Below are 14676 nucleotides of genomic sequence, written 5' to 3'. Positions count from 1 at the left end.
CTGCAAGGCAATCCCCTGACTGCCTTTGGTGGAACACACCCAGTTTTTTGGTGCTTAGAAGCATCAGGCATGGAAAATTAATAACACGGTACGGCAGTTAAGTGAAGCCAGATGCCAGTGAGCATCTGTATTTCTAAAGGTGTGTAATTTAGTGAAGATATGGTTAGCTGTAGTTCCCAGCAGTATCTATGACTCTATGACCTTGAAACACTGTGTGTCTCTTACCAGACAGTTCACACAGATCATCTGTCCTGAAGATAAATGTGGGAGTTGCAACACACTCAAAATGTTACAGCAAAATTGAAGGAAAAGTGAAATTCTTCTTCTCTCCATCACTGACAACTGGAGCAATGAAAGCTGCGTAGTCTGTTCCAACCCAGCTGCACCCACAGTGTTCTGTGGCTTTGTCACCTTTGTCTTATTTCTAGGAAATCTCCAACAATAACAGTTCCAGAACTTTTAGAAGTGAAGGGTTTTCAAAGGAGAAGAGACTGAGACATTGTCCTTCATGTATTAACAGAGGGGCTTCTGGTTTAAGGGGTTTAAACTCTGCCACCTCTGTCATGAATTTCTGGACAAAAAAATTGTCCAGACTCAACGTAAGTATAGCTTGAATCAGTGAGGTGTGTTTTATGCTCAGCAGGGCAGAAATATCTGGTGTCATTTTGGTAAAGCATAAGACACTATAAGGTACTCAGTAATCCTGCAAATCTATATCTATGGCAATAAATCATTAAGACATCTTTTTCCCAGTATGCATAGTGATGGTTTCAGAGGGGAGAAATTCAGGATGAGAAAGGCAGTGCAGGGAAGTCCATGGCAAGAGCTTTCCAGAGTAAAATGTGTGAAACTGAAGAATTACCTTGTATAAACAGGGAGGTTACTTGTGTGAGCGAGCCAGCCTCATTCTGAGCAAGGCAGCTGAATTCACCGTCATTGAAATCACTGACATTGAGTATCTGAAGAATCCGTCCAGCTGCCAGGAGCTGATGTCGCAGACTGAGAGGCTCACCAGAGTAAAGCCAGGTGATGTTTGGGGTTGGATGCCCATCGACAGCACAACCTAAAAAGCAGGCACATGAGAAAAACCTGCTGAGTACTAAACTTGATACATGCTTTGAAGTGGTCAAAATTAGGGGAAATAGTTCCATTCCATTTCCTCCTCATTTTGTCATAATGATAAAAAGTAATTCTGTAATAAGGAATACCTTCTCATCATCCAGAATAAAATCCAAAAACTGGATAATCTGCAATATGGAAAATCTCTGATCAGTTTAGAATTATTTATGTGACATCTTCTAAGGTTCCCACTATTTTTGATTAGCCTCATTTTGGTATTGAAGAAAGTGGGATAGGGAGGTTATAAACCTGGAATAAACTCAAGGACCATGCTTGAACATGCAATACAAACATCACTTGGTCTCCAAATTTCCTATGTAAGCCACAGGACCATCTTCCTCTCTCTCTTTCTTTTTGAAACTTCTATTTATTGTGTTATATTAAAAGTCAGAAATTTTTGTTACAAAAAAAAATTTAAAAGTTGTAGCAGTTTTGGTTCACCAATTTGAGATTTCTTAGCCAATGCACCAATTTATGCAGTGAGTTTAGTGCTGGGCAGATGCCCATGCACCCATGAGAATTAATTACTCATTTTCTGCTGTGAGATAGGAGTAGGCTAAGCAAAGCAGGCTCAAAACTTTAAAGGGTATAAAGAAAACTTTATTAACAAAACCAAAAGAAAGAATAATAATAATCAGAATAAACCTTTAAAAAGCTTTTCCTCCCCACCAGCTCATCTTTCCCTTCCCACTGACAATGTAAAGAGACAAAACCTGGGACTTTCAGTCAGTTTACCACCTCTAGACCAGTCTTTTCATCAGTTCACTTAGGGAGAGGTGTCTTGCTGGGCCATGGAGACTTCTCCACAAGAAACAGTTCTCTTGTGGCTTCAGTGTCGCAGTGAATCAGTCACCCAGGAAAATGGAAATCTGATCACTGTATGAAAGTCCCTCCCCTATACTTACAGCTTTACTCACAAACGTTTTTGAGGGCTCAATCTTTAGCTAACGGGGAAGACTTTTAAGGATGCACTGTTCAAAAGCAAAGGTCCTCTTCAACTATCTGAATTTAACTCTGGGAACAGAGGTCTTCTTCTCCTTTCCCTAGGGGCAAAGGGTCTTCATCGCTCTCACCTCCTTCTCTGTTCAAGCTTCTCATCTGGATCACAGCTACTCCAACATCTGTTTGCTTCAGCACAGATGCCCTTGCTCATATCAAGGTTTGAACACTCCATCCCACCACGATGATGAGCTTTTTAATGAATCAAAGGGATATTCTAGTGTATTACAGTCTACCACCATGGACTCGCAAAAGAATTTCAGCTCAAGACTACAGCATTTTCTCATTCTCCTCTCATCTGAGATTTGACTCCTTCTTCACTGACCTTGGTGTCTTCACGTTGTTTCTCTACGTGTCTTCATTCTGTCCTTTTCTCTCACTCGAGAGAGGATTGAAGGTCTGCTAGTCTCATCTGCTTTGGGGAGCGTTACAGCCCTGAAAGAGCTAATCTTGCCTGGGCCTGCAGATGGCCCTGTGGTTTCTGCCGGGCGGCGGCCGGGGCCGTCACGGTGATGATTTCAGGCCGCGCTGGCCGCTCTGCAGGGATCTCAGGGGGCCTGGCCAGAACAGCGGCGGCCGCTCCAGCCGCGTGGCTGGTCTCTGCCCCTTGCTGCCTTCAACTCCAGCCGCGGGGCTGCTTTCTGCACGGGCTGCACAGCTGCCTCTGTTTTTCTTCCGGCAGCTGCACTGGTGGGAGGGCCAGGATCTCAGCAGCAGGCCAGGATGCCGATGGCCTCCGCTCCCCCTGCCCGGCAGCCACCGGCGCCCTTCGCCCGCCAGGCCGCCTGAGCCGCAGCAGAGCAGGCCCAGCCTGGTACTTGTGCCAGGCCAGAAGAAAGAGAGCTTTGCTCGGGCTTGCCCATCTTTAAAATGTGACTCTCACAAAGGCGGATCTAGCTTTCCTAGTGGTTTAACAGGTTATCAGTTCTCAGAGCCAGCCAGCTATTGGTTTTGTTAGGCACACAGGAAGCTTTTAGCAGTTCCTCTTTGAAAATTACTTCTATGGTTGGCTCTTTCCCTCTTCACCAAAAATCAATTAATACAAAACCAGCACCAAAATGAAACACATAAAATTGAGAGATAAAACTGAGTCTTCACAGGTTTGGTTGTGTGGTGGTGGGTTTTTTGTGGTTTTTGTGTGTGTGTGTGGTTTTTTTCCCATACCAACGAGCAATTCTCTAAGTAATAACCAACCAAAACCAGTCACCGAATAAACCCTGATGTTCTAAAGCGTTGTGTGAGGTCTATGGATCACCAGCACAGATTATGAGATTTAAAATCTCGGTGAGTTCTTTCCTGTTGACCTGAAGGAAGTGTATCTACGAGACACTTTTAACTGTGGCTCTCATATCAGCTGAACACTTTGCTGGTTTCATGATGAATTGCAAGAAATTTGTGAGACTGGTGTAACTCGGGGAAGACAGCTAAGTTATCTTGCCTGTTTCCTAGGGAAAAAAATTAAGAACTTGGAAATTTCCATCCCCACCCAATGCAGGGGAGGGGAGGCAGAAATGCTGTATGTGAGGGATGGCATATATCACAGGACTGATGGTGTTTTAGGCTTGTCCTGCACTGCTCTGCATATCACTGCAACACAAAAGGTCTCTAAGTTTCTGTAAATGCAGTCTATTCTGATGGTTAGTTGCTTATACTGAAGCTTTAGGTTGTTTTGTTTATATTAATATGTATGTGCATGAATGACTGTATTGTATAGAAAATCCCTTCTGAAACAACTGTCCCTTATAAACAAACATAACATATATACATCAACTTTCACATGAGCATTGTTCAAAATGAATGAGATAAAAAAAAAAGAAGAGAACAAATTCAAAATACAAAAAATAAAAAGAGTCTTCTAAGATGAAGGAATAATCCACCATCTGGTGTTTCTTCACTGCCATCTCCATGTAATTGGATTACTATTTATTATTTAGTGAGACAAGATGTGAAGATGTGAATGTGAAGTCTCTGTAGCTCACTACACAATTAACAGATGTTGCAACATGACATTTTTGTTACTGGTCTTCCATCCATTCTTGTTTGTCCACCTGAGGAGAACCTTAACTAACATATACTGGGCAAGTGCAGTTCCTACAACAAAATACCACTGTCATTTATCTGCTCAGGAAGGTTGAAGAGTTTGATTTTCAAACATCATTACGACCAAATCCTCAGACTTAAGGAACTTGTTACTTTGTTTAGGAACTGGGCTCCTGTAGCCTTATTTTTGTGCCTTTTGCCATTAATCATACCTCTAACTACACTATTCCTACGACAGAAGATACTCTCTTGCCCAGCAAAAACTGAAGTTCTCTTGCTTATAAAGTAGAAGATCTCAAACAAGATGGAAAATGCCAGTGGTGACCTGTGGCATGCCCCAGCTATTTTCATGCTCGGGGTAGATCCAGGCACTGGGGAGAAACTGTCTGCCCCTCAGGAGGATAAATACTGGGGCTCTCACTGATGCAGTGGCTACACGAATCTTTGGTAGTCCCCTGTTGTTGTCAAACTCTGCCTGTATCCACAGTGGGGAAGGATGTGGGCTGGATACAGCTGCCTTTTGGGACTCATTCACTCTGTCAAACTGGTATTTCAGAGAGCATCGGCTCCCTGGAAAAAGATAGACACACACAGAGTAGACTCTGCAGTCACAATGACAAATTATACTGGAAACAAAATAGTAAATGCAGATAAATGGTTAAAAATAAGGAAAAAGCGGGGGAAAAAGCAGAATGACAGAGTGCAAACTGCCCCCAGTGGTTTCCCTCTTCCCCTTTTTACTTTTATTTATAAGGGTGAAGAGTCTGCTATTTGTTTTAATTTCTTTGGCAAGATCCAATGCAATTTAATTTTTGGCAGTTATCTCTACCAGCACTCCCTTCCTGACAATAAAGACACAGCATTCTCTGCTGCTCAGTTCTTTTCCCTAATTTTGTAAGCTCTCTATGTATTCCTGCTGTTTCATTTTTTTCCACTCCTGTGCTGAAAAAATAACTCATGCAGCTTCCAAGATACTCATTCTCAAGTAAATGAGTGACATGAAAGGTTTCAGCCTTACAGCCTTCAGTTTAAAGGCTGCCTTAGTTAAAAACAAAGGAAGACAAAGGAATATAGAGGAAATGGAAAAACTTAAAAAGTGGCTCTGTGGATTTTGCCTAGATTATTCCAATTTTTTTGTAGTTTACTTATCTTTTAAGATAAGTGTAGTGATTTCCACAGGTCAGCATATAGGCACAACAACTGAAAAAGGCATGCTGTGAGCCCAGTTTTATTGTTTGCATTTGCAAGCAGTCTGCAGAGTGTAAATCCAGAAAGCAGAAGGGTCATCTTGATGCAACACACAGAAGAACTGAACCTGAAGTCAGCATGTGGATGGTTCTGGTTCATGCTGTTTTTCTTTAAAAAAAATATTGTCAGGAAAATCAGTATCTTCTTCTTAGTGCTGACTGTTTTACTAGTCTTATGTAACATTTCTTCTTCCAAAATGTATATATAAAATTTTAGCTAAAGGAATAGCCAGTAATCCATAGTATGGGGGGAAACATCCCAAATCTATTGTCTAGATATGCACTACCAGTGAGTAATTATTACTTAACAGTAAAACTTTACTAATACCTATCAATCACATTTGACAAATGACATCTCCTATACATTTCCCAGGTGTATGGATGCATCGGCTGTGGGATAATATTTTATGCATAGTAAGTGAGAACTAGAGTACAATAAAATCACATGTTCCATTAATATCTCCTTCTCATCTTCCAGGAATAACTTTAATACCATTTAATGCATATTACTAACACTTACTCTTTATTTCCCCAGCCCTGTGGACATTGACTGTTTTATCCTTTCAAAGCTCAAAACTCATCCCTGGAAAAAACTGGCTGTTTTTCCAGACAGCAGAGATATTTCAGAGCTTTTGTGTATTGGAACCCTTGGGAAGATGATCAGGGAACACATTTTGGGACTGTTTTGAGTAGTCAAAGTTCTGGCATGAGAGGGCCTTTCTCCTTCAGTCCTTCTTAATTAGAGAAAGAAAATATTGCCTTCATCCTCCCAAAGGATCCTGAGACTCTGAATTCATTCAAAGCCAGGATGAGCCAGTGATGTGCAAATCTTGAGATAGAAACAAAAATCTAAAAAAGTGACATCTTCTAGTAGGGAAAATGTTGATATTTTAAGGGTAACAAGGGTGTATTTGGAAAGGGAAGACTGATGTTCCACAACAACTGCAACAGTTTCTCGAGAGAAAAGAATAAATGCACATTTCAGACCAAATTCAGCTCTCCATTACACCTTTGTAACAGTTTCTGAATGACTGTAGCTGTAGAAAGGCTCTGGGCTAACATGTTAATATTATTAGGAGAACAAAATTCAAAGCGTGTACCACTTTTGCACTTTCAGACCTGATAAAAACAGCAAAGGCTGTTGACTTTAGGATTCCTTTTCTTTTTGGCAGCCTGATACTGTATGAAAAACAATGGTAAAAATGTCAAGTGAACCTGTTTTACTAAATACATTTAAAAATGTAAACAAAAGAAAAATACAGCACTGCCTTTAAAATAGATGTCCATTCTTAAAATATAGGTTATTTTCATATCTTCATGTTTGTCTAACAAATAACTCTAATTTACTGTTGATATCATGATTAGCCCCAGGAAATATTTCAATATATTTATTAAAGGTGGAATGTGAATGAAGACTTTAGGTCAAGATCAAGTAGTTTCTTTGACTTTGTATTTCTGTTTTATTTTACTTAACTCTAACAGAAAAGAGTTGTGGATCAACACATTTAGCACAATACATGGTGCTAAAGTGATAAATGTAATGCTTCTACAGGACTTGAAACACAGCAGTATTTCTGCTCTAAACTCTACATTCAAAGAAATAAAGTCTGCTTTCAAAACAGAAGCCGGATTAAGGATGAAGTGAGGAACAAAATGCTTGGAACAAACTGGAGAAGCCACAGATCAATCTGAATAGATACAAGTATGTGGTGCTGAACTACTATGTTGTGGCTACTGTGCTGTGCTACTGTGTTCACACTATGTAGGTGAGATTACTGGTAGTGAGAAACACTTCCCCAGTTTCCTGCCATAGCTTATTCTCTCCTTAGCTGACTGAAATGAGAAATCCATGTAATGGAGTTAAAATTCATAACATAAGGATGAAAAAATGATGGGATGTAGTCAGATTTTAAAATGAAATCAAGCCAAATTTGATCACGTCTGAAAGTCACATGTATGTAACGCCTGTTTTGCTGAAGAGGCAAAACTAAGAGATATGTCTTCGTAGTTTCTCTTATGGGGAAAGATCTTTCAATATAATAAAAAGTGACAGAACTTAACTGTTTGCTATTATGCAAATTGTTTCTCATTGCTTTCACACACTGGATGAAATAAAATTTATAAAAAGCAATGGATTCTGAAAAAAAAAACCAAAAGAAAGAAATAATGTTTGTATAAATACAACTTCTGCTTGTAATGTTTTAAGGCAATGCAGGTAACATGAATTTATGCTAGACTAGGAAAACCATATATTTAGGAATTTTTGAAATAAGCCATTTCAGTTGATAATAGTATCACTTAGAAAAAAAGAAGGCATTTAAAATAACTATTTATGGCTGCAGAGGTGCAGTTGAAGCATACTATACTAAACATGTGACATGGTTTTTAATGGTTCTCAAAACATCTAAACTGGTTACCCAATGCCACACATGTTGTATTAGATATCATTTACGTAGCATTGGAAATACACAAAGTATTCAACAAAAATTGAGTCAGGCTCATTCTCAGTCCCACAGTGGTTGTAAAAAGTGTTCTCAAAAACACAGACACATGGTGGGCCCATTAAAAAGCAAGGGAATTTTCAAGCTCTAGTAGTTAATACTGTTTCTAAAACTTAGCATGACAACAGAAATCCTACACACTGAGAATCATGTATTGATAAGAACTGAATACAATTAGCAACAGCAAATCAAAAATCAAAGCCTCCAGTAATGGATACAGAAAACTCAAATTACCACCTAATCTAACTCTGATAGGTTTATTAAGTTCATGACAAAAATGGGAAAGGAGTTGAACTGTAAACTTCTACCCCACCACTGCCTCCAGGTTAACTGTCCATTTATGGGAGAAAAATGGCCGTCAGATGAGACTTGTGGAACAAGTGCTAAACAACAGTACAGCACAAGGAGTTCAACAAAAGACAGAGCAAGAGCTGGCACATAATGCAATTACCAAGTTGCAAATATCAGTGCTGCTGTAGAAGTTTTTCTATGTTTTGTAACCCAGTATAAACTTGCTACATTTTGAAACAGCAGCTCCGGTAACTTCCAGTGGCACTTGGAAAATAAAAAATGCAGAGCAGAGGAGGTACAGGGCAGGGAGGTTTGGGAAAGGCAGTGATGCTTGCTGCAGAGAGGCTGTAACTTCTGTCCTTCTGAAGATTTGAGCACTATCATAGAGTGAGACATTGCTTCAAAACTTGTAGTCAAGAAGTCCTTCAGTCAACATGTCAGAAATTCCATACTGTTTCAAACTCCCTTACTCTAGAATAAATCTCAAGTTTTGCAAGAGCCTAAAAGATCTTTTATGTGAAGGAAGCTGGCAGAATGAGTGGTCTCCATATCAGGATACCTGCAGCAATCTGATATTCCTAATTACCCACCAAGATTTGTCTCAGTGGAACTCTGCATTACTTTCATTAGAAAAAAATCTAGGTCAGTGATTCAGGTAAATCTTAGAGACAAAAGAGCAAGGGCTGCAACTTTGACAACAAACTCAAAATTCAGCAGATGTTGCCTCAGAGGCCTGTGATACTGTTTCATATGGAAGCATTTTCAACCACTAGTGTAGACCTGTGGCTGTCAGATTCGATCCTTCATAGCACAGAACAGCAGGCAGGAAAAAAAAGTAGCAGATTGCCTAGAGGACATCACTCTTTTGACCCTGTGTTCAGAGCTTGCCAGTGGCTGGACTAGGTCTGATTGACTGACAAACAAACTCTGTTTTAGTGTAGTCAAAATGTTCAACCATTCAGAGGTATCATCATTTAATTTTTAACCCGAAAGGTACACAGTCTCTATACGCAAAAGAAAAGCCACACATTTCAATGTAATACTACAGTGTAGTCTGACATATCTGCTGTACTCTGATTTAGAAGGAAGATGCTGAAACACTCTATTAACTTTATACAATATTTACGATGTAATCAATGTGATAGTGTCTGATGAGGCAATTAAATGCAAAGATAATGGCATAATCTTGAGATTAATTTTAGTTCTAGTGGGAATTCTCACAAATATTGTGAAAAGGCAGAATTTCACCGAGACAAAAATGGAAAGAAATAGATAACACAATTAAAAGGACAGAGTATCCCATGAATGTACCTGGCACTTTATCCTCATCACACTAGACATAATGTTAATATCAAATACAATTGCTTAAAAATATTCTTTAGCATTAGAACTTCTTTTCAAACATGATAGCAAATTTATTACAGAGAATGAGGAGGAAAAAAAATAACATCTTGCAAAATAGCTTCTCAGATAGTCACAATTTTATCTGAATCCTACTGCACAGATTTTGCAGCTGTTTTTTTCCTTGAGGGGAGCACAGATGCCACTTTAGCTGTAATTAGTAATGAATTTTCATTCCTGCTGGCTTTGTGCAGATTGCAAATGATTTTGCACTTCTGCTTCAAATTTTAATACAGCAATAATTCCCAAATATAGGAAAATTTCAAAGAGGCTCATGGTAGAGATGGGAAGAGGAAAGGAGAATTACAAGAAAACATACTTTCAAGAAGATATACTCTTGCTCTCAAGTGTATCACCTAACAATGAAAGAAAAGTGTACTGATGAGATCAGTTGTGTTCATTGGGATATTTTATTACTTTTTACACTGACTTTGAACTTACGGGACTAAAGTGTCAGTCCTATGACAGCTAGATGTTGTGGCACAGTACTTAGCAAGCAATTGCAGCATCAACTTCTCTTGCTGTGCTTGAAAGAGTTTGATCTTGACATTAATTTATCTATCTGACCTGGTTCTTCTCCTAAAGTACTCAGCTGTACATTTGGTTCCCTATAATGCCCTCAAGAACATGCAAAAACGTCTAGGTTAATTCTTCTGTCCACTCTCAGGTCTAGATAACCCTTAAACCTACTGGCAAGTACTAGTCACAGGCCTGAAGAGATCTCTCTGAAATAACTAAAAAACCTGAACTTTGGGCTTTGGCTCCAGGGCAGTTGGGCCTTTTAAATAAGTAATTTATTCATACTCAAAAGGCTAGGCTTGTAAGCAAGATGATTCTTTTGGATTTTGCTTTCTGATTGATCTTCTGGGAACCTAAGCAGTTCTACTACAAAATGAGTGGGATATGCTATTTATTGCCAGCAAAAGAAAAATGAGAATGAAATACAGTAAATTTGGTGCAGAGAAATCCTTTGTGTTTTCTGAGTGAAAAGTTTTTGTTATCACTCTAGCTTAAAAACAGATGCATTTTGGATATTGATATTTGAAGAACAAGACTTGTGCAGCTGGTCATCTTCTGAAGCAACAATGAAATTGGCAGCAAAGCTGCTCTAGTCCTGTGGTCATTTGAGATAATGTATAAAGACAGAAAGAAATCTGCTTTTTAGGATTATGTTTGCAGTGCTGACAGTAAAATCATGTTCTGATTTGTGAAGTGAGTAAATATAGAAGTAATCAAGGAGAGCACAATAAATATGGTGCAGCAGTATTTTTTTTTTTTTACAATTGACTGTACTTTCCTGGTCATAGAAAAATACACTTTGTGATCGAAGTTCACAGTAATTTTCAGTATCCCTTACAAGTAAGGAGGGATGGGAACCAAATTTCACATAATTATCTAGGCTTTCCCCCATTTATTAATATTATCAGATTCCCTAAAATAACATTTTCTGTCTGTCCTCTTTACCTCAGTCTGAGATTTTTACAGTAAATTTTACCCTACATGTTCACATTCCTAGAAGTATTAATTTCTGAAACTTCTTCCAGTGTTCCTACAAAAATTCTCATTTAACTATAACTGATGTATATGTCAATAAATCTTCATCTTTCACTGTGCAACACAACTCTAACACGTTCAGTATTCTTCAGTGCTGAAACAAGGACATATTTTCAAATTGTATTTTGTGTCTTTTCCCAAGTCTGCTGATTATTCGTCTCCAATAATAATATAGTATATATGAGAAGTTGTAGTGAATCTCCATGAGGATTTGTAAGATCCCCAGAGTTTCCCACTGAATTATATTCAAATATAGGAAATAACAAGCTTGAACACAAATGAAAACAAATGTTCTTGATAGGCCCCAAGCCTTTATGCAGGAGTGTTAGAAGTCAGGACACTGAATCCTACAACATTGGTTTCTGCCAATATTAACATTTACAAAGCTGAAGACTCATGGAAATCTGTCTAAGAACTTGTGTAAAAAAAAATCATTGATACTTGTAGCATAGATAAACTACTGAAAATACATGAGCTTAGGATGTTCCTATTACTCCAAAAGATAACACCATGAAGTAATTGAAAGAGGTCAAATGGTCATGAATATTTTTAAACCTCAAAATTCTTACCAGGTGACAAACAAAAAACTTTTTCTGTCGTGAAAAGGCCAGTGTTCCTTATAATATTTTCATCACCAACATTCAGGAAAACTGCAATCAAAATTGAAGAAATTCCAAAGACAAAAACCTTAATAAGATTAAGATCTAATGTGAAAATTTTCCAGAGAAATGTAAACTTGTGTCACAAATGTGTGTGACAGTGTGTGGCTCATCACTGATTGTCAATTTACACTACTGTAAAACCCAGAAATATTTCTAAGGTGCTGGGTGTTCTGGTTCTGTTTGGGGATAGTTCTGTGTGATCTACAGATAACACACGTGTCTACTACACAACCTGACAATGAATGTGAGGATGGGGAGGACTGCAGTACTCTGCACATATTTTCAACATTTGTGAAGGGGCAGGGTAAGCCACCATCTACATCATGCTCTTTGACTCGACCGTGAGTTGGGCCTAGAAAGCTGGCTGGAAACTCAAAACTTTAGAAGCAAAACAAGTATGTAATACAAAATGTTACTGACTCTGTGGAGCAGGGTATGATTTTTTTAACATACAGTTTCTTCTACTTTTATTGTGAAGCCAGATAAATGATTGCTCAATGACCCTTACAATGAGAAGGAAAACCTCCAAACCAGGTATCAGTGTTATGACACTGATCTTTATCTTCTGCAAGCCCCCTGAAATATAAGTATAAGAAACCCAGAGCAGATGATTCCAGACAGCAAGTTAATAATTTCACATGGTTGAAATGATGGTGGATGCATTGCACAAATCAACTTTATAAAAGACAGTGTATAGCATGTATGATAATCTGGAAGTCCTATTTCTCTCCTTGCAGCTCAGTTTATCCATTTGTTTATATTTGATACAGCTGTTAATTTTCAAACAAACTCTTTTCTGCAGCTTTAGATTTCCACTTCTGTGTTAATATTTTCTGTCTGCATTTTTTTAACCCCCATAGGTGTGAAACCAGTGTTTAATGAAGTACTGACTCCCATTTTTCTTAAACTTTGGCAAACCCATGCATGACTTTATCTAGGTTTCTAACACAATTTTTCACCGTTGTTATCTTTAACTCCTGGAAAATAAAATGATTACCCAGAGCTTACTTATCACTCCTTTTCTTCACATTCCACTCTGTTCCTTTGCACATATCCTGTTTTTCTTCACTACTCAACAAACTCTCATATGCCTAGATTTCCAAATACATGTCTAATTCAATGCCTTTTGAGTCCCAAGAGATACCAGTGCCTAACAGTAGCACAGACCAAGAGGTCTTACACATAGCAATATATATACCCAAAGTTCTTACATGGGACATCCAGAGAATGTAGAGCCAACACCTCAACATCAACAATGAAAGACTTAGCAGGATTAAAGTTGATTAAGTGGGTAGTAGAATGGAACGAATAAATGGGCTGCTTTCTAATTGACTGGATAGACCATTCCATGTCGATTTTTTGTTAGAAAAAGTATCTGAGAAGATTTTTCTAGGTTTGTATAATAACAAGGCTCAAATTCAAACCAGTAAAACTCCAGTGAAGTTGAGGGAACTGCCTCAAGAATGAAACTGGTTTGCTATTTTGCAATTACAACCCCATGGAATTTCCTTGCCCATGAAGTGAAACAGCAGGGTACGGGGTGACATGGCCAAATGAAATTGATCTGGACGTGGTCGTATACAGGCAGTGCAGAACACCCTTTTCATTCAATTACTACTTTTAAACAATAAAAACTGCCTGAAACTCCTAAAGACCTCTTTTTTGAAATCTGAGAGGAAATGGATGAAACAGGAGCATGACCCAGTCTTAAATCAATGAGCACAATAAAACCATACTCAAAATGATTTATTCAATGCTAAGAAATATCTATGATATTTTCCCCATTGGAGACTATTTCAGTGCAGTTTTTGTGCAAGCAAAAATGTAATCCAGAGCTGCAGGCTAAAAGCCATTGCAAGTGTATGCAGATGTATGCAGATACTTGGAAAAGTAAACCACAGAAAAGTAAAAACCTAAATAGAATGTATCCATTGTGAAAATAAAATCTTAAAATCAATATTAAGTGTGAGGAAAGAATGCTTTGGAAGGTACAGAGATGTATTAACAATCAGGACATCACATCTGCAGAACCCTTGCTAAAAGTTTCAGATCCCTATCCCTAAAAGAAAAGATAGTTCTGAAATTGTAGGGCTTGACAAGTTTTCATGGTATGCAATAATGTATTCATCAGAGAAGCTTTTTGCTTTCTGAGCCTGACAATTGGTAGAGTTTCAAAGCAGCCTGTGAAATGAAATAGTAAAATAAATATACCCTGAAATTCAGAAAAGAATGAGAATCTCTTTGCAAACAGATCACACCCACAGATCTGAAAGGAGTTTACAGGACATAAAAGAACTTGCTGTGTAAAGATGGTAAAGATATATGAAAGGCAGAAAAGGATAAAAAGAAAAAAAACATTCATTGGGGATGATTTCCTTATATGGCTTCATGCAAACACTGGCTGTGTGAAATAACAAAAAGGAATAAAATGAACAGATTAAAACAAAGAGCTTGCAAGATCAAAACGTGTAGAGAGGCAAAACTATGGAAGAGGCTCTGAAGAAGGATATACAACCTAAGTAGCAGGCATATGGCAAGGCAACTACCCAAATGTAGAAGAAAAACTGAAACAGAACCACCAATGTTTCTTCTTTTAGATGAAGTAGCACACCAATCTTCCATGTCTCTGTGTTGGATAAGATTGCCAGTCCCCCAGGGCAGGGACAGCTTCTTACAGGGTGCTGTATATATATAAAGGGGGGCACCATGGAGCCCTGATTCTGCAGGCAGCTTTGGACTAATTTGGACCTTTTTTAAAAGAATTATTTCTGAGATCTAAAAAGTATTTGGCAGTGATTATAACTCACAATGAACTATTGGTTTTATGTCTTTTGTCTCAGTGCCCATATTTAGATAACCAAA

The 14676-nt window shown here is 38.3% G+C and overlaps 1 protein-coding gene across 1 annotated transcript in view; it reads right to left on the bottom strand.

Moving 5' to 3' along the window:
* ADAMTSL1 (ADAMTS like 1) overlaps positions 1-14676 on the bottom strand; it is a 195823-nt gene that overhangs the window by 12198 nt on the left and 168949 nt on the right. The window contains exon 24 of the mRNA XM_063421603.1: positions 863-1063. Within this exon, the coding sequence (XP_063277673.1) occupies positions 863-1063 (201 nt within the window). The remainder of the gene's footprint in view (positions 1-862; positions 1064-14676) is intronic.

This window comes from Prinia subflava, chromosome Z (genome assembly GCF_021018805.1).
Source record: "Prinia subflava isolate CZ2003 ecotype Zambia chromosome Z, Cam_Psub_1.2, whole genome shotgun sequence".
Taxonomy (NCBI): Eukaryota; Metazoa; Chordata; class Aves; order Passeriformes; family Cisticolidae; genus Prinia; species Prinia subflava.
Note: the sequence above shows the minus strand (reverse complement) of the source record. Positions and strands in the feature narration are given on the sequence as shown.